Raw genomic sequence first — 19,147 nt, 5'->3', positions numbered from 1 at the left:
CCGCGTCGACGATAGATAGCAGGACAATGCTGTGTCGGCCGCGGGCTGAGATGCTATACTTACGTGGCGTGGTAGGGTATTCTGGTTATTTTGACGCAATCGGTGATCGAATCCGTACTTATGGGGTATCGTTTTAAAGAGAATTCACACATCTGCTCACAGAAATTAAGATTTCGTTAATATAACCTGTTATTTTCCAATTATACAGGTTTAAACCCAATTTTTATGCTATTTTCGGTTAATTTTAATTTTTGGGGGCCAAAATTTGTCCAATTCGGTTATAGCGAGGACACGGTTATAGCGAGGATCAAACCCGGAACCGTGACACCTCGCTATAACGGGACTCTAGTGTACATGCTTTAGAGAAAGCCGTTTAAGACATTTCAGAAGCGAGTTGTCTCGGGCTGCGAAGAGAGATTCGCCCTTACCGCGTTGTGCCCGCCGAATCGTCAAAAATGGCGCTGGCTCGCCTAATTAAAACTGTCTTTGGTCGCCTGTCCACGGGAGGGGCTTCGGAAAACCCAAAGGGAACCCGAATGATTCCCATTGAAGTAGCCGCACTCTAGCGCGTTCTGGCGAGTGCGCACAGAACTACAAGCCCTAAACGACCTCTCGACTTGGATACTAGTCGATCCTTAAGGCTGGCTTGGATAGCAGGGGACTATGCTGTCCTCTGGCGGAGAGGCGAGGGATCATGCCCGGTAGTTATCGAAACTCCCGCGAGATGTCGTGTGTGGTCCATCTGGGGCGCGAGGGGCTGTGGCCTTCATCCCGGGCATTGGCGCGGCTGTGGGTTATGACCTGCGTGGACCAGAAGAAACGGGGGGGGGCCTACGACCGGTGACTGACCCGGCCTGGGAACAGGATGGTCTGACACGACGCTACATGTTGTTGGGCTGATGAACGGAACACCGTTTCGTGAGAGGGACAGCTAGCTTCAGCACAGCTCCGAGAAGAGGAGTTAGCATCTTTGGGAGCAGAGAACAGCTTTTCTGGTCACGCTACCGTCTAGGGTGAACAGCTCGACGCGTGACACCTAGCAGGGTCCAGACGAGACGATCGCTGGCCCAGCATGTCGCCAGCAAACCTCAGCCTTAATCGCTGAGAACGGCGTTGGGAGCACTGAACTGCTAAACAAACTAACCTGTCAGTACACTCGACTGAACAAATCTCGATGAGGGGAAAAAAACGAGTGGGACATCATATGGAAGATAAAGTAAAAAAAGGTTTAAAATTTTGTAAAATTAAGTAAATCGTACATTTGTGCCTGAAATTAGCACTGAAACGGCACAGTTTTTTGAAAAGTGATTTTTAATTTTGTGTTATTTTCCAAGGGTCTGTACGAGTGATTATTTTTGTGTTACTGACCAATTGTCGGAAAAATTATTTTATATAATTTGTATGGTTGTCCAACGTAATTAGAGATTTTTTAATTTTTTTTTTTTGTATTCAAAACTCCGCAAATATGCAGCCGATATCATCAGCGTTACATGTCTCCAGCAAACCAGCTGCGGTCAAAGCAACAGGAAACGGCCGGCATGACCTTGCGTGACCCCGCCAGCCCTTCTCCATGTAAACAAACAGCTGTGCGCTTAGCCACGATGTGCGTGACGGCCGTATCACGGCCACGCGGTCTCATATTTCGCAGTCGGCAAGTGCTGATCTAGCTTAAAAATGTTATTTTAGTAAGTTTTATGTATATTTCCTTTACTTTTGTTGTGAATTTCCATAGTAAAAACAAGCGAGAAAATATATTTTAAAAATGCTACAAAAAAAAAAGATTTTTTTTTTAAATTTCGGCTATAACGAAAATTCGTTATAACATAAACTTTAGGCGACATTATAAATTTACGTTATAACGGACTTTTACTGTATAGATGAAGAAATAAATTTCTTCCAAAAAAAAAAAACTAAAATTTCTGATACTTTTTAAACATACCTCGTACGTATAACCTTGCAGAAAAAAAATATTTTTTTTTTTTTAACCGAGTGTTACTTTGTTTAATATATAGGTAAAGAATAATTAAAAAAAATTATTTTATTTTAAATGTGCACTCCAATATTCTCCTGGACACTGCGCTCACCTCACTGCTGGTGGTGGTGCGGGTGCGGGTGCTGGTGGTGGAAGAGGTGCGGCTGCATGGAGGGCGGCAGCACCGGGCGCAGCCACGGCACCATGGCGGGCGGCGGGGGCTGGCCCTCGTGGTGGTGGTGTTGGTAGTGCTGCGGCGGGGGCGGCTGCTGCCTGCGCTGCTGCTGCTGCTGATGCTGCTGATGCTGCTGCTGCTGATGCTGATGCTGCTGCTGCTGCTGCTGCTGCTGCGGGGGGAACTGGTAGTGCTGGGCGGGCAGCGCGCACAGCACCTGCGGGGGCGGCGGGGGCGGGGGCGGCGCCGGGGGCTGGGCCGGGAGGTGGTGGTGGTGGTGGTGGTGGTGCTGCAGCTCCGGGAAGTAGCCCATGGTCGCCGGCTGCAGGGGGAGCATGCCCGCCGCCCCCCCGTGGTCCGCCACCACGCTCACCAGCTGGAACACATATTACTGCCTCGCTACAGAGTCGGATCTCTCGCCCACTTCGATTACCCGTGGAAGCAAACCCCGTGTTTTTCGAGATGGGAAACATGGCACGGTGTGCAGGGGCGTAGCCAGGAAGGGTGGGGGGGTGGGGGGTGGGGGGGTTTAGGGGTTCAAACACCCCCCCCCCCCCCCCCTTAGAACCAAATCTTTTATTTAAATTTCTTATTCATCACTCAAAACAAATTTCATATTAAAAAATTAAAAAAATTTTTTACCATTACATAGCTGCCAACCATTACGGATTGTCCGTAATTATTACGGTGTAGTGACATATATTACTGAATTACGGGTCGGTAAGAAAGTATTACGGATTTTTTTTACAAAAACCACAAAAAGCCGGTTAAGTGATATTTGTTTACTATAGAACGATATCGGTGACGCTGTGAGTACGATAGTTATCGCTGTCGATATCTTGCAATAGTAGCGCTGTTGCGGCGATTTTTTCAAGCAGTCTTGGCGTCCTTTTCGAGTTAACTGTAAACATGGCCGTTATGTTTGGATTGCGTGGGCTACGCGTCACTTATTTTACCGTTTAAGAGTGGCATTGAAAATACAATGAAGCGTGATGCTGTGCGGAGTGAAAGTACTAGCAAAAGAACACCTTTATTACAAAAATACCGGGACATTTATGCAAGTGAATGGCCGTGTTTTTCACGTTCATCTGTGTCTGAGAATCACTTATTCTGCAACGTCTGTAATAGTGATTTTTCGGTTGCCCACGGAAGTAGAGACGACTGCCGAAGACATTTTGATTGCAAGAAACACCGAGATTATGCGAAAGTGAAATCAGACAATAAATCAATTTCGTCTTTTTTTGTAAACAGTGACGATACGGATGTTACGAATGCAGAGTTGTTGTTCACAAAAAACATTTTCCCCAAAAACAGTTGCAGGCTGGAAAACATGCAACGAAACATCTGACTTAAAGAGTTTAATGTTAGTTTAAAGTGTATGACACAGACAACATTGACGTTTTATGTAAAGAGTGCATTTCTTCATTTCAAAATGCTGTAGGCCTTTGCTGAAAAATGTAGCTTAATGTATGTTCTGTAGTGTTGTTATTAACAAGGGTGTTGGGGATGGCGTGGCAAAACCCCCCCCCCCCCCCCCCCTCATCTAACCACACCGAATCCTGGATATGCCTCCGAGTGATTACTGATGACTGGCATGAAAGGTTGGCAGTTATGCCATTACAATATTAAATTTAAGTACGAAAACTGCTAAAAAAATAGCACCACTATCTTACACCTTGAAATCCGAATTTTCCCGGGGAAGGACCCCAGGACCCCCCCCCCCCCCCGCTTCAATACAGGGGGGGGGGGGGTCCATGTTTCTTTAAAACCCCCCCCCCCCCCCCCCAATCCACAAATCCTGGCTACGCCACTGGTGGTGTGGCACGTTGCAGCAAATTTTACGCAAACAATTTTTTTTTTCAAATTTGAAGCACAGTAAAAAAAAAAATTACAGAGTTGTTCAGTTCCGCACCTGCTGGTAGGGCTGCGCCGGGATGAGCTGCTGCGGGCCGTAGGGCAGCGGGAAGGGCATCTGCAGGGCCGACGGGATGGGAACCAGCGGCTGGCCCCCGGGCGCCGCGGCCATGTGCACGGCCGGCACGGGCAGGGCTGTCGGCCGTGGCTGCACCCCGGGCCCCTGGTCTGCAACCACACGCCACCAGTCCACACCCTGTCACGCACCGACAACAATTCTCCAACACATCAAATACTATACCACACACATGCAATCCGGGCCGGATCTAGAGGTCCGGAGGCCTCGGGGGCAACAGAGGAGCGCAGTCCTCCTGGCCCCCAAATTATTATCCAAATAAAAACAAACAATTTTTTTTCAGTCGAGTTTTCTGATAAATAATATACTGTGAAATCAAGTAGATTCTCTTAGTATTTAAAAAAACATACATAAATATAAATCGGAGACAAGAATTACCTATATGAAATTATTGTGGGGGGCCCTCTGTTTGTGGAGGCCCCGGGGTTTTCGCCCCGGTTTGCCTTCCCCTAAATCCGGCCCTGCATGTAATCGTTAATTTAAACCAAAATGTGTTTTCTCCTGCACCGGTTCAGAATCACTGAATCGGCAATAGTTGTTGTATCGGCACATCGGCAAAATTTTGTGAATCGGTACAGCTCTAGATATAATATTGTTATTTTTGACATTTTACTACCCGCAAGGACAAGATTTATTATGTGTTGTTATTGACAGTTGTGTTTAGTATCAATGAGTAACAAATAATTTAAGAAAATTATTAAATTATTAATGTTGAATTAACAATAATTTGATTAAATTTCTGAATTTTTGAGTACTCACAGACTCTAACTTTCAACATCGTAGTTCTACAAACAGCAAACAGGACTCTGCTAGTGTAAATGATTGTTGTTTATACTCAATCATGTCAATGTGCTTTTCTATCTTACAAATCACATGCTCATTTTTTTTATGGGCTTCGTAAACCTTGAAAAGTTCGGTGTTCTCAAAATTATGGAGTTTGGGAATTGTTTTCATTAGTGAAATATCATCTTCTGCCTGGTTGAGGATGATGTTCTTTGGATTGAAATTAGGGATGGGACGATTCCAAAATTTTTGATTCCGATACCCGATTATCGATTCCTTAAAAAATCCTTCGATTCTCGATACTCACCTAGTTAACTTAATATTAAATAATTCAAATTCTATTTGCAACATTTTTTGTTCATCTTTCAATACATTTAATGATGTAGCATACATCATAAATTCATATTTATCAAATTTGAGTACACAACTAAGTTATTAACATTAACTCATATAAATGTTTACATCATTAGGAGTCAATGGCTCATATGTCAAAGGGGTCAACTAATCTAAAATTTGTTTTGTAATACGGAATAAACTATAAAAAAAAATTTAAGCTTTCCTTGAGCAGTATAAATTATTTTCGTTCATACAACTTGCCTAACTTAGAGAAGGGTACAAATTAACTAAAAAATTTGTGAAATGAAACAGTAACAAAATTAAGCAACAACTAGAGAACTAGCAAATGAGTGTTGTACTTGATTGTGGTATTTCGGAGTTAAGTTACATTTAAGAAACACAAATTCATTCGTTGTTATTTCGGCGTTGTGGTAACGACCCAACAAAATCTATAAAACTGACCAACTAATCATCATCGTCACACCGTTCGAAAATGGATGTTTGTTTATATTTTTCCGCTTTTTGGCGCGATTTAAAATGCTTGTGCTGCCCCGTACGGCTGGGTGACGAAGTAAAGATAGTTCCCAAGGTCCCCTATAAGAGTTTCCAGAGCCTGGTACCTGATTCGCCCGATCATCTGCTTGATACTACGACGCTGTTCCAACTATATGCCAGCGCCCCCGGCTGACGTGGTATGGCCACTCACGTAAGGCTGTTCCAAACACCGTTCGCCCAATCATCTGCTTGCTTTTGTATTTATCCGTTTTCGCTGTTCCAAGCTGACGTCAGTGCCCCGAGCGGTGTGCGTAGGCTTTAAAACTTCGCCTGTTTGTCGTATCTATCCAAACATTATGCCGGAAAGAAAAATAAACGCCGTAGTTTTGCGTATTTTTACAGTATATTTTTGGGTTTAACATTATAATGTGAGCGTGTGTAAGCTTTTGTTTGCTTTAGTGCATGTATGATTAATGTTCAGTGGCGGCCATGTTGCGGTGTTTCTTTACCAGTGACGAGACAAGTATTTTACCCAGTATTTAAATTTCCTGTAAAAACATTACGATTTCGCTTTTTAATACTAAATTTCGTGGAAAAACGCCGTGTTGTGACGATTTCGCGTATAAACTGTATTTTACTGTGATTCGCGTTTATCGTCGTTTAATCGCGATCGCGAAAAGAACAGGCCCCTACTAATATGCAGTGATAATTTTTTTATAAATAATTTTTGTACTTTGACTTGTGCATAACATCGACCCAAGTTTTAGATATTGTTTATTTGGGGAAATATGACTGTTATATATGCGTCTAGTCAGTAGATATTGTTTATTTGGGGAAATATGACTGTTATATATGCGTCTAGTCAGTCATAACCCCACTCAAAGAGTCGTTAAATAATTGTATCTGACAGATTTGCAATGTTGTGAAATGATTTTTTTTGCTACATGCGGGAATCGACTTTTATCATCGATTCTCGATTCTCGATTATTTAAGTAGAATCAGTAGGTATCGATGAAATTGGGAATCGGTTTTCCCATCCCTAATTGAAACGCTTATTTACAGTCCTGAATACTACTGGTGCGGAAGGGTCATTGTACATCATTACCACTAGATTAGTTTTGCCTGACATTCACATATTTGTTACCTTTTACATGCTTTACAATGGAATTTTGATTTGATTTCTTTCAAATGTAACTCAGCAGTTCCAGTATTTACACATTAGAGTAACATCATCGGACGCATAAACACCGTCACTTTTAAACTCGGCTTGTTGCCTTGCACTAACCACACTTTGGGGATTTTTTTTTTGTAGAGCAATTAACATTTTGGACCGGAAATCTCGATAACATTATTTTTACACAGCCTATGTTAAAAACACAAGCAGTCTGTTATAAAAAATGTGTGTGGAGTCCACGCATGACAAGTGAAACTTCTTGCATATTAGTTATAGATAGAGATAAATTACTAATATTTTTAATAGAACAAGAGATAATAATTGAGAATAGTAAGGACACGGGTATGAACTCAAATGAAATAACTCTTTTCCACACGAATAAATAAATTTTAGATTCTTTGAATAAAGAAAATATTAAATTTTTTTTCTCCTACATTTAAAACTAACTTTAATTTAAACATTATAACCTTTATCTGTTTGTCTGCGTCGCCGTGGTGTACCGCTTATGAAAATGTAGCCAGCTCTAGTTGGCATCATTCATGATGGTTATGTTGCTTCCCGTATAGAACACGCACACGTAGTCGAATATCGATATCTCGCCGAGTGCATGCAACGCGTTCTCTCTGTTGAGTGCCGAGTTAACTACATTTGATGGCCTGCACTCTTTCGTGGTGTCTACTACGACGATAGTTATGCGTTAGATCAGGCTCACATTTGCATTTTGTTTTTCTATTTAAAGTTGAAGAAAGGTTTTAGTTGCATGACTTATCAATTAAAATTGTTCGGCGTGCTTTTATACTCCACTTTTTAAATAAACGTACTTTCCGTGAATGGGTTTTGTTTTTATGAATAACTTTGCCTAACAAATTTTATTTTATTTTTTTTGCATAAACTTGATTTTAGTACAAAATGAGCAATGATTATGTGATATTACACGGTAGTTCATAGATCCAGAAATTGGCAAATTTTCTGCACATATTTCATTTTTTGACCTAGGACAATTTTTATAATGGATAACCCCAAGAACCTGCAAAAGCTGATTCAATCTTTCACAACATATGTAATTTATTTTCTTAATGTTGACAAGGATAATTGTGGGGTGTTAAATCTCTAATGATTAGAGTTTTGGTTTTTTTTCTCCATTGTCGACTACTTTGATAATTTTAGTTTTAACTTGCAATGTAAGATCATTACGTTTACATTTTGCAGTCATTTTACAATACAACATACACACAAACTTCAGGTTGTGGCAAACGTGTGAACAAAAGAAAATACCCAAACTTATTATAATAGATTATCTATACTTTGTCATATGTGCACTTCCAACAACTAATACAAATACGGCATGGAGTACGATCCTTTTAGATTCAGTTGACAAAATGGCATCTTTACTAATTCAGATACTAACATCGCCACTAGAGTTGCACTTTACATCTTGTTTTCCAACCATTTTGGGCTGTAATTTACATACACAACTTCCATTTTCTGGGACTGTGAAAGTACTTTGCATAAACAGGAAATTCGTAAAAGAGGATTCGTATTAATGAGATCTGACTCTATATGACAAACTCACAAGATATGCTATGTACAATATTGATTTTTAATTGAACATTCATTATACTGAAGTGTCAGAATTCTAAGTCAAATAGAATACGGATGATAAGACATTAGTATTCGTATTCGAAAAACTTGAATACCCGCATAGGCCTGAAAAGAATGTTCCATGGTTAGGGACCTGAAAATTTCGCGATCGCGATAAACCCGAACAATAACACGAATTTCTTTATTTCACAGTAGAAACGCGATTTTTTATGTTTTGAGTCAATAACGCTTATTTGTTGTAAACAAATAACTATTCACGATTCATTTAACGAATTTACGAGCTGGCGATATTTCCTATTGAATACATCGATATTTATCGTTTTCTTTTGATATATGTGTTCTCTTAGTCGCTGTATCTAAATGAGTTCGACTAATCGATTCGGAGTATAACATCTACACGCGACGCGAAACTATCGCCATTTAAGATTTCACTTCTTGGGTTTTGACGTGATTGTCGCATACGAGTGATTTATCTAAAGTTTCATGCCGTAATTATAAGTTTAAAGATGCCAAAACTTCCAGTCAGTGTACGGCAATGAGCCGACGAATTTAAAAGTGCCGGTGTTTATGCGTCAGATGCGTCAACGCTTATGTGTAAATACAGCAACTGCAGAGTGGCATTTGAGAGGAAAGATTCCGTTTAAAACACATAAAAAGTGAAAAACATGTCAACTCTAAAAGAAAATACACGAGTGGTTCTTCTGAAAGGAAAATCCAGACGTCTGTTGTCGAGAATTTCGGCAGCGTAAATCAACGTAAAATCGACATTGAACACATGGCAATGAAAACGACAGAGGCATTCGCCAAGGCAAATATACCGCTGGAGAAATTAGAAGACCCACATTTAAAGTCATGGTTAAATGAGTTCGTTGAAGGTAGGATTTTTCCCCGTTGCATTCTGAGTTAAGCTCTTCTGTATTTATTAACTCTAGGTCATTAAATAACGTATTGTTAGGTCCTACAGTACATAGGCCTAACCATGTCGGAGAGTCGGTGAAACTCGCTGTTTTAATAAAAATAATGCCAATTGAAAAGCTGAAGGCATCAATTTATTTTCTTTCACGAGGCCGGGTATAACTCAACTCATTCCCCACCCTCCTCCGTTTCTTTTTTTGCATTTTGCAATGTGTGAAAACACCACCTCGATCTGTACACAACATACCTGCAGTATTAAAAGTGTTTCCTAAAATTATTTCGGTGAATTACTCACCAAATATCACTCAAAGTACAAAAATATGTCATCGCAATTTCTTTACAAAAAGTGTGTGAATTAATTTCCTTGATGTTAATAGGCCACTCTACTGTGGTATTAAAGTAATTAGGCCCCACTTACTTTTTCTGTAGCATTTTAGGTTAGGTTACTTTTTTTTTACCCCACAAACATTGACACTAACTTATTTGGTTTCTTGGAATGCAGAATAAATGTAAAAATAAATCCTAATGTAATAAAATGATTTAGCATTGTAGGTCTAGGCCTATCCTTTTACAGACAGTGAGCCCAACTTTGCAAAAGTCTCTATTCTTCAGAATTACTTACCCCAAAGTTTTCATTTTGTTTTAGGTGGTGGAGATTTGCCATGTGTGAAAAACTTACGGGAAAAATACACACCCCAACTAGCAGCAGATCACTTCAAAAGTGTCAAAGATGTAGTATCTGACAATCGTCTCTACATTCTCTGTGACGAAATGACAGACCGCATGGGCAGATGTGTTTTTGTTGTATTATTTCAAGTGTTTACAGACGTATTTGCATTGCCAAAACTTGTAGTGGCGTCTGTTAATTTCTTGAAGAAGGCAGATGCTACAACTTGCGCTCAGGTCATCACAGAATGTGTGGGGAAGTATGGTGTTCAGTAACAAAACATCATGGGACTTGTCACCGACGCAGCACGATATATGACAAAATGTATCAAAAGTCTACAAGTGTTGTTTGGTGAGCATGTGTCTTACATTCAGTGTTGGGCTCATAAACTCTCTCTTGTAGGGAATGTGCTCAGTAGTGAACTTACAGATGTTAACAATGCTGTGTCGAATGTTAAGTCGGCTTTTCTAAATACTAGAAAAAGAAAGCACCAATACCTCCAGTATCTGGAAGAAGAAACCCCACAGCCCGCCACACCATTTCCTATGCCAGTAGTTACCCGGTGGAATGCCTGGTTCAAGGCAGTGTTCTAACTAGCAGATTACTTCATTCACATCAGTTCATTTTTCAAGGGGTCTGACCAGGTGTCTAGCAATACTGGGATAAGATACCTTTCCTCACTTTCTGATAAAGATCTAAAGTTAGTTTTGGCTCAGTGTATTTTTATAAAGCACCATGCATCAGAGCTTGTGAACTTGCTAACTAAATTGGAAGGAGCGAAGTATCCCACTGCCCACACCTTGTATGGAGATGTGGAAAGTGTAAAAAGCGGGTTTGAAGCTAATTCAAAGGGAATTTTCCATTCATCTCTAGAAAGTGCAATGAGTAAGTTGACTACGAGTGAGCAAGCTCACGTCAAACACAAATGCCAGAAGGCCTCAGCACTTGCGATGGATAAACTCCAAATGTTATTTAATGGTGACCCCTCAGCTCCAGTTTTCAAAACTTTGAGCAAGTTGTTCAACCCAAAAAAAAATAATCCTGAACCAGACCGAAAATGTTATTTCCACTTTGAAAAGTATCACTCAAATGAAGAACATTGAAGAGACAGAACTTTTTAAGGGTTACAAAGCTTTAAGAGAAGAGGTTCAAGAAATAATCAAGACTGAAAAGAGTATAGATTTTGTGCAAGTTCTGACCGCTCTGAGTGCTAAGTCCAGTGAATTTGCACTGGCAGTGCTGCATGCTGTCTGGAAACCCACAAACAATGTAGACAGTGAGCGACTGCTTAGTCATTACAATAATGTCGTAACAGACAGACGACAAAACCTTAAAGAAAAAAACATTGAAATTTTCACCATGCTTTCTTTTGGTGACCAAAATTAACAAGTAACTTACAGTATGATTTTTTGTAAATATTTATTATCACTATCAGAATAGTGCAGCATTATACTAACCCTAGCCTTTCCATTTTTAAAGTGCTCTATAACAAAATTCCTTTAGTGAAATTTCTTGTATTCAGTAAGTACTTAATTTGTTAAATGATGATTTAAATTTGTTATTTTCTATGCAATTGTGTGTTATCAGCATATGTATTCAAAAGTAAAAATAACACTGTTTTTTAATCAAATAATCAGACATACTTCAGAATACTTAGAATACTTCATTTGAAACATCCACGTTGTCAAATTAAAGATAAATTTTAAATAAAATAACCTCGCTTTTATATCACGAATTTTGGGGAAAATAACACCACTTTTGAGAAAAAATAAACCCACTTTTTTCAGGTCTCTATCCATGGTAAACGGAGGCGGACGGGCACCGTACGGCAGGACTCACATCTGCGAAACCTGTTGGTGGTGCGGGAGTTGTTCTGGTACGCGAACATCGCCTCCCGCTGGCCACCGATGTACGGGGGCATCACCTGCGTTGGCACGCCTGGGCTGGGCGTGTACTGCGGGGTTCGCTGGCCCGGGGAGGTGGGGGTGCTGGGCGGCTGCTGCCGACAAGACACAGGCCCCTCCCTCTCACTCCCCCAGACCACACCTACCGCATATACCTAGGGATGGGGCGACCGAATCCAATATCCGCCGAATCCGCCGAATCCTAGGGATTCGAAGGTTCGGCGGGTCTGATATAGGATTCGTCAAAGGATTCGGTTAACACTATTTACGGGAAAAAAATACAGTAAAACTCGCTTAAGAGGTCCCGCATGGTAGGTTTTTCCGTATAAAGCGTTTAAATTGCCCGAGGTCTCGTCATTTACGCCATTAAATGTGTGATATAATGTCCGTTAAAATTTTTTCTGAAACTTCTTGTCTCAAATAATGGCACACGTAAATATGAAGAAAAGACAAATGAACAACAACATACGAAGAAATATGGATGATGTACCATAACTACAGTACAAACCCAATAGTTATTTTAAGATAATTACCATAAACAGAACTAAAGACTCTTTGTAGAATACCATAATTACTACAGAAGCATGATAGCTACCATATTTGCACTATAGTTACCGTAACAACTGAGATGTATATTTACCGTGATAGTAATGTATTATTTATTTATGACATATTAAATTAAAGAACATTGTTAAAAAAAAAAAAAAGGATGTTAAACTTTGATATGTACGGTTGGCACATGTTGCTAAGAAATAATGCGATCTGAAAGAATGCAGTACTACTACGAAAAGTGAAAATGGTACTCGTAGATTTTTAGGTTATGGCAGTCTCTTTCGTTTTTCAGTAATATCGGCCGAAAATTAACGAGCGTACTGTATCGGAAGTCGGCAGAAATGCCGATTCAACTAAATATTGGCAAAATCGGCTTCTTCAGTACAGCTCTACATTTGATGACATGAGTAAACATATTTCAGACTTCAGGATATTGAAAAAGACTTTAATTTCCATGTAGATTTATTGTGTGTATGTTTTTTTTGCAAGTGTAAATTGAATGAAGTAAAATGTTTTTATTTTTATTACTTTCAATTGATTAAACTTTAATGACCAGTTACAGATATTTGTGATACTAATTTTGAGGTTAAGCAATTTTACTAAAGCATTCCAGCCAAGCAGGTTGCCAGCGAGAGACGCTTCTCTTTTGCTGGAAACACTATCTCCAATCGTAGAGCTAATTTAACTCCTGAACGTGCAGAACAAATTATTGTTCTGAATGATAGATTAAAGAACAGAATTGAATACTCTGTGACAATCTCTCTCAGAATTATTGTGCTGAAAAGTGGAAATGTTGAAACAATGTGAATGTACTTTTCAAACAACATGATTTTTGGTGCTAAGTTTGTTGAAGCTCAGTAAGGACTCCAGAAAAATTGACAAGGGTGAAATTTTTCCAAAGATATGTTACATTTACACAAACATATAAGTTACTTGGTTATGTTAGTTGGATGATATCAGTTACTAATGAACAAATCGAAACAGGTAAGATTCAATGAAAAAAAATGTTATTTTTTTTCTAGCAGTGCAAAATGTAAACACACTCTGCAAATAGTTACCCAAAATTAATAAGCCCACTTCATTTTAATACTTCATTCAAACATGATATTAAGTTTAAGATAAAAATAATTTCCCAAAAGTGTAACTGTACCACAAAAGCTCGAGCTCGGCTCGAAGTAAAATTCTTAGGCTCGCAGACCTCTAGCTTATTTATAGAAAAAATCCTAACCGCTAATCTGTACTAAAACTGAAATTTCTCAAGAAAAAATTGTTGTCTTTATATATACTTATACCAGAAATGTACCAATCTACATGTGATAAAGTCAAGGGACTTTTAGTGCAAGCAGAATACATCTCACTTACATTAGATATGTGGACATCATCTATTAAAAGATTCGGGTTTGGGTTCGAGATTCGGCAATTCCAGTCGAGGATTCGAGTTAGGATTCGGATTCGAGGAAATCAGGATTCGCCCCATCCCTACATATACCCGAATCTAAGACGACAATTTTTCACCATAAATTATCATTCAAAACAAAAGGGGTCGCATTAGATTCAGATACACTGATTTTCATGGAAACATACCAATTTTGGGTCAATGTTTTCAGGTTGTGCAGTAAGTTATTGGCTGCACATGTTACGACCGATGTTTTTGGAACGTTCTGTAGCACAAGATGGGCGGCGCCCATCTTATAGACTAGTTTCTTGTACAAAAACATTAATCTAGGTTATACAGTACTTCCTTGCTGTGATTATTTTATTGATAACAATGAAGATGATGCATCAGCATAATGAAACTCTTAACAGTTTCCAACAGTTACAGTAGCAGCCATATAGGTATTTATTTCTGTTTGTACATAAACTGTTAACAGTATTTCAAAAGTGGTGGTTGAAATCCTTTGTAACATTCATATTTTCAATTTTATATCTTATTTGTTGGCATGTGTTTAATATGTACAATAAAAATTTTTTTTCCTGAAAACATGAGACTGTAGTTTGGGGGTCCTTTTAGATTCGGGTACATACCCTATAGTCAATAATTACCTAACACTCAAATGTGATTTTTTTGAAATCACCACATTAAATAATGTTTTTCCTAAATACATTTTCTCGGTTTGATAATAACAGTAGAGACTTCTAAAGAGACACAAGTTAAGAAAAAACAAGATTAAAGACACTCATTTTGACTCCATAGAAGCCATCACGAGAGAAGAAGACACTATTCACACACAAATAAATTCACAAAACTTTAGAGTTCTTTGTGTGCATACACAACTAATTGCAGCATATCAAGTATCTGTAAATAAAACAATTGAAATGTGTGTAAAAAATACTTGGTAAACAAATTTCAGTACCTTGAAGTAAAATATTCTTACAATTCTTATAAAGTAGATACGACATGTGCGCATACAACCTGATTCTGAATTCCGCAGACAAACTTCAGCTGCGGGTTCATCATGACAAAATGCTCAATGAACAATCTTAAATACTCTGTTATTTACAATAAAAATGTTATTCAGCCTCAACTTCAAAGGCGTATAGCAGCCTTGGGAAGCACTATAGACCATCAGTCCTCTAAATTAAAACGCTTAACGTCTTGATGAACCTGCACCTGAAGTTAGTCAGTCTAATTCAGAATCAGCCTGTATCCTATGTACAAACATGACCTAAATAATCTACAATTTACAGAAATATTAAGTCTAATTCAGAATCAGCCTGTATCTATGTACAAACATGACCTAAATAATCTACGATTTACAGAAATATTAAGTCTAATTCAGAATCAGCCTGTATCTATGTACAAACATGACCTAAATAATCTACGATTTACAGAAGTATTAAGTCTAATTCAGAATCAGCCTGTATCTGTACAAACTGACCTAAAAAAATCTACGATTTACAGAAATATTACCTTTTCAAGCTTGACTTTTTCAAGATAATTTGATTTCACATATAATTTAAGTAGACACTAGACAGTCTTCAAAGATTTATATCAGATATGCAACTAAACTACAAACTGAAGCAAAACATCAAATCGCAACTTAGCAAACGCCTGCTGGAAGTTGTTAAGTTTTTGTGACTTCCGGCAACACCGCTGTTTGTATCTGTGTGTTTTTTTTTGTGAATTTCATGAACAGTCCTCTAAGTGACCTGCAGACAGATACCTGAGCACCCACCCTGTCATTCAGCACGCTGGCGACGGGCTTCGGGTCCGGGTTGTAGACAAACTCCTTGGCGTTGGGGTTGAGCGTGGACTTGTTGAGGGCGTCGGCGACGGGGGCCACGTCCTCCGCCGGCTCGGGCGGGGCGGGCGCCGCGGGGGCGGCCGGGGGCGGCGGGGGCGGCGCGGGGCAGGACTGCCCCTTGCCGTCCTCCTGGTCCCCGGCCCCGGCCGCCAGCTTGAAGTCCTGGCTGAACTTCTTCATGTCGTCCATCTCTGCGGAACCCACCCGCACGCTTGGAACACCGCCGCCACACCGTTCCGCGTCTGGGAGACTCCGACCAACGAATTTACTGAATCGAGGGCTTAAGGGGCCCGCCCCGTCAGGGGTGTATGTGTGTTAGTGAGGCCTGATGATAGGCGCGACACTCGATGGTGCTACTAGCGCGGTATCGCCTCTAAGCGCAAGTCTCTGAACTGGCGCGCATTCGTCTCGTCGTCACAGGATAACTGTGAAATTTGAGCTGTGACCGTAACATTATGAGAAATGAAGATAAAGGTGTTATGCAAGTCCCTTAAGTGCTTTCAAGAATCTATACTGATTGTTTTATGCCTAAAAATTATTCTGAAAACATGCGTTTTAGGCATTTTAACTCTTCTAAAAATACAGTTTAAAAACTTAATCCGAAATTAAAAGTACTTTTCGGCCCTCAGCGAATTCTTAAATGCTATTCGTAAATAGGCCCCACTCGGATATCTTGAGTAGTTTTGAAATCGCGTTGTTTTTCCTGAAGCTCTGCGCACCGTATGTGTGCCCAGGTAGGCGAAGCCCTTAAGAAGCCCGCCCAGTCAGGGGTGTATTTGTGTTAGTGAGGCCGGATGACAAGTGCGATGCTCGCTGGCGCTTCCGGCGTGGCATCGCTTCTAAGCACAAGGCTGTGAACCGAGTCTTTTTGTCGTGCACGCGGCAACTACAGTAGAATACCAGTACAACGTTCTCACCTATAACATATACTTTTTTTTTAAAATCCCGCCAAACATCATACATTTGCAATGGAAAAATGTTTCAGTTTAAAGTACTGTACTATCTTTATAAGGTATAAATTTCACTAGTATTGTGGCAATGCTACTCCAAATAAATATATCTGGTAAATAAATATCCAGCTAAATAACACCATGGCAACATAACTCCTAACCCAGGCCTGCCACCATGATCTGTTTCCAAATATTGTTCATAGACTTTAAATATCCTGTAAAATGCCATAATATTCTAAATGTAAATTCAAATTATGTTTAGCCATAATTTAACTACCTATATAAAAAGTAAAAAATAGGGGTAAATGTTGAAAGTACAGGTTTTTGAAATCATGTGAGATAAATTAATTAGTGGTGCACCGATGCGGATACCGATGAATCGTAATCGGCGATTATGGGTACTTACCGATTAATCGTAATCGGCGATTATCTTGACGATTACTTTGCCGATTATCTACGTCCCGGCGTAATTAAGTAGGTTTTTACCGTGTAACATTTTGTTACACATTTTAGGACGAAATACGGTAATATTTGTATATATTACAAAATTCATCTAACTCAGTCATATCAAGATTACAGATATTTCGTTAAGTTTAATTAATCTCATTGCCTCTAACAATAAAAAATACATTTTTCCAACACGTTTATTTACGTTTCGTCTTTTGTTTAGTGGCCTTGTACATTACCTACAGCCAGAGATGTAAAATAGATGGCACGCAATCAAAATACCACAAGCAGTTGCAGTGTATTCTATGAGAACCGATCTTTTCGAGTCGTAGTAGCGGTTCAAAATCGTGGTCCCGATACCTTTCAGAGTTTATCACTGCGTTTTACAAACTCGTTATGGGCGTCTTTGGTAACATTATCCGTTGTTGTGTTATTTGTATGTGACGTGAAAAGTGAAAAAGTATTTATAATTTTATACATTCAGTCAACATTAATAAAATCACATGTGCTAGAATTGGTTTTGAGTCATTTTTATATAATTATAGTGAGATGGCGACTAGGGAAAAAAAAGTGAAGTGCGGAAACATTTTTATTTAAACTCAAGTGAACAAAATATAGCAACATGTTTACATTGTTAAACGGTAATTTCTCGATGCAACCTTATGTGATAGTCAATAATAATGCTAGTTTTCCGCAACAAAAACTTACCCATTGTAAATTACAATTATTAGACTCAAGTTGTTTACAAAAACCGATATCAATAGAAGTTAATTTAATTTACTCTTTGCAATGACATAATAGTGTATTTTATATATTTTTATACTGTTATTATAACTGTATTCTCAATTTCCTACTCTTGTAATTAAATTCACATGGGAATAAAAATTTTGTGTGCATTATTACACTTAAAAAAATTATTTCATTATAATCGGTAACTGAATCGGTATCTGCCGATTATTGCTCTCATAATCGGTAATCGAATCGGTAATCGGTAAAGCCATATCGGTGCGCCACTAAAATTAATGAAACAAATTTTTTCGTGTACAGGCTTAGTGTGTTTTTTTTAAGGTTGTTGATTTTCAGCTTCTGGAAATGAAGGCAAATATGAACTAAAAAAAAAGGTTTGCTAGGTTAAGTAAGCAACAATAATAATATGTAAATTACCATTTTAACAAAAGGTAAGTTTTATTAATGTAGCTTAATTAACTTAATCAACCCGTTAGTTACTATTTATTTCCTAGAAGCCACTTGACAATGTTCACAGATAAATATCACTTGTAATATTTCAAGCCCTTCATCAAACCACTAGGTAATGTTACAAGCCAATAAATATTGTTCTTTGTAACGTAAATTCATCGAATATGCGCGCGCATGCGTAAAACATTCGAAAAATGCGAGTAACGAAATCCAGCCATGTGTAACGTTTCGTTACTCGTTACCCGTTACTCAGTACCGAATACATACGGTTTGCTACAGCTCTAGTGTAGTTTCAGTGTACGGCACTACACGCATTGTTGTTTACACGGAATTTGTAGAGCTCGTCTCTTCTAATCAAAACGAAGCGGCGTCTGAAGATGATGACAATAATTACAACGAACCAAGTGACGTATCTGTTCCGTCGAAAACGTCAATGATGGAGGCACTTGACACAATCAGTCGTTTTTATCAGCATACAAATGCTTCGACGAAAGATTTGATGAACTTCCAAGAGGTCCAGTCGTTTATTTTGTCCGAAAGTCCAGTGAAATAAAGGCAAAAAAAAATTTATTCATTTTTTAAAAAGTGATTTTTAATTTTGTGTTATTTTCCAAGGGTCTGTACGCGTGATTATTTTTGTGTTACGTACCAATTGTCGGAAAAATTATTTTACATAATTAGTATGGTTGTCCAACGTACTTGGAGATTTTTTAAAATTTTTTTTTGTGTTCGACATTTTTCAT

At 39.0% G+C, this 19,147-nt stretch overlaps 1 protein-coding gene across 2 annotated transcripts in view; it reads right to left on the bottom strand.

Moving 5' to 3' along the window:
• Positions 1 to 19,147, bottom strand: part of LOC134539931 (ataxin-2-like protein) — a 122,280-nt gene that overhangs the window by 28,686 nt on the left and 74,447 nt on the right. For both annotated transcript variants that reach the window (XM_063382294.1, XM_063382295.1), the window contains exons 7-10: positions 15,730 to 16,001; positions 11,949 to 12,108; positions 4,060 to 4,229; positions 2,085 to 2,523 (exon numbers count right to left, since the gene is read on the bottom strand). In XM_063382294.1, the coding sequence (XP_063238364.1) occupies positions 2,086 to 2,523; positions 4,060 to 4,229; positions 11,949 to 12,108; positions 15,730 to 16,001 (1,040 nt within the window). In that variant the 3' untranslated portion in view covers position 2,085. The remainder of the gene's footprint in view (positions 1 to 2,084; positions 2,524 to 4,059; positions 4,230 to 11,948; positions 12,109 to 15,729; positions 16,002 to 19,147) is intronic.

Source organism: Bacillus rossius, chromosome 16 (genome assembly GCF_032445375.1).
Source record: "Bacillus rossius redtenbacheri isolate Brsri chromosome 16, Brsri_v3, whole genome shotgun sequence".
NCBI lineage: Eukaryota > Metazoa > Arthropoda > Insecta > Phasmatodea > Bacillidae > Bacillus > Bacillus rossius.
Note: the sequence above shows the minus strand (reverse complement) of the source record. Positions and strands in the feature narration are given on the sequence as shown.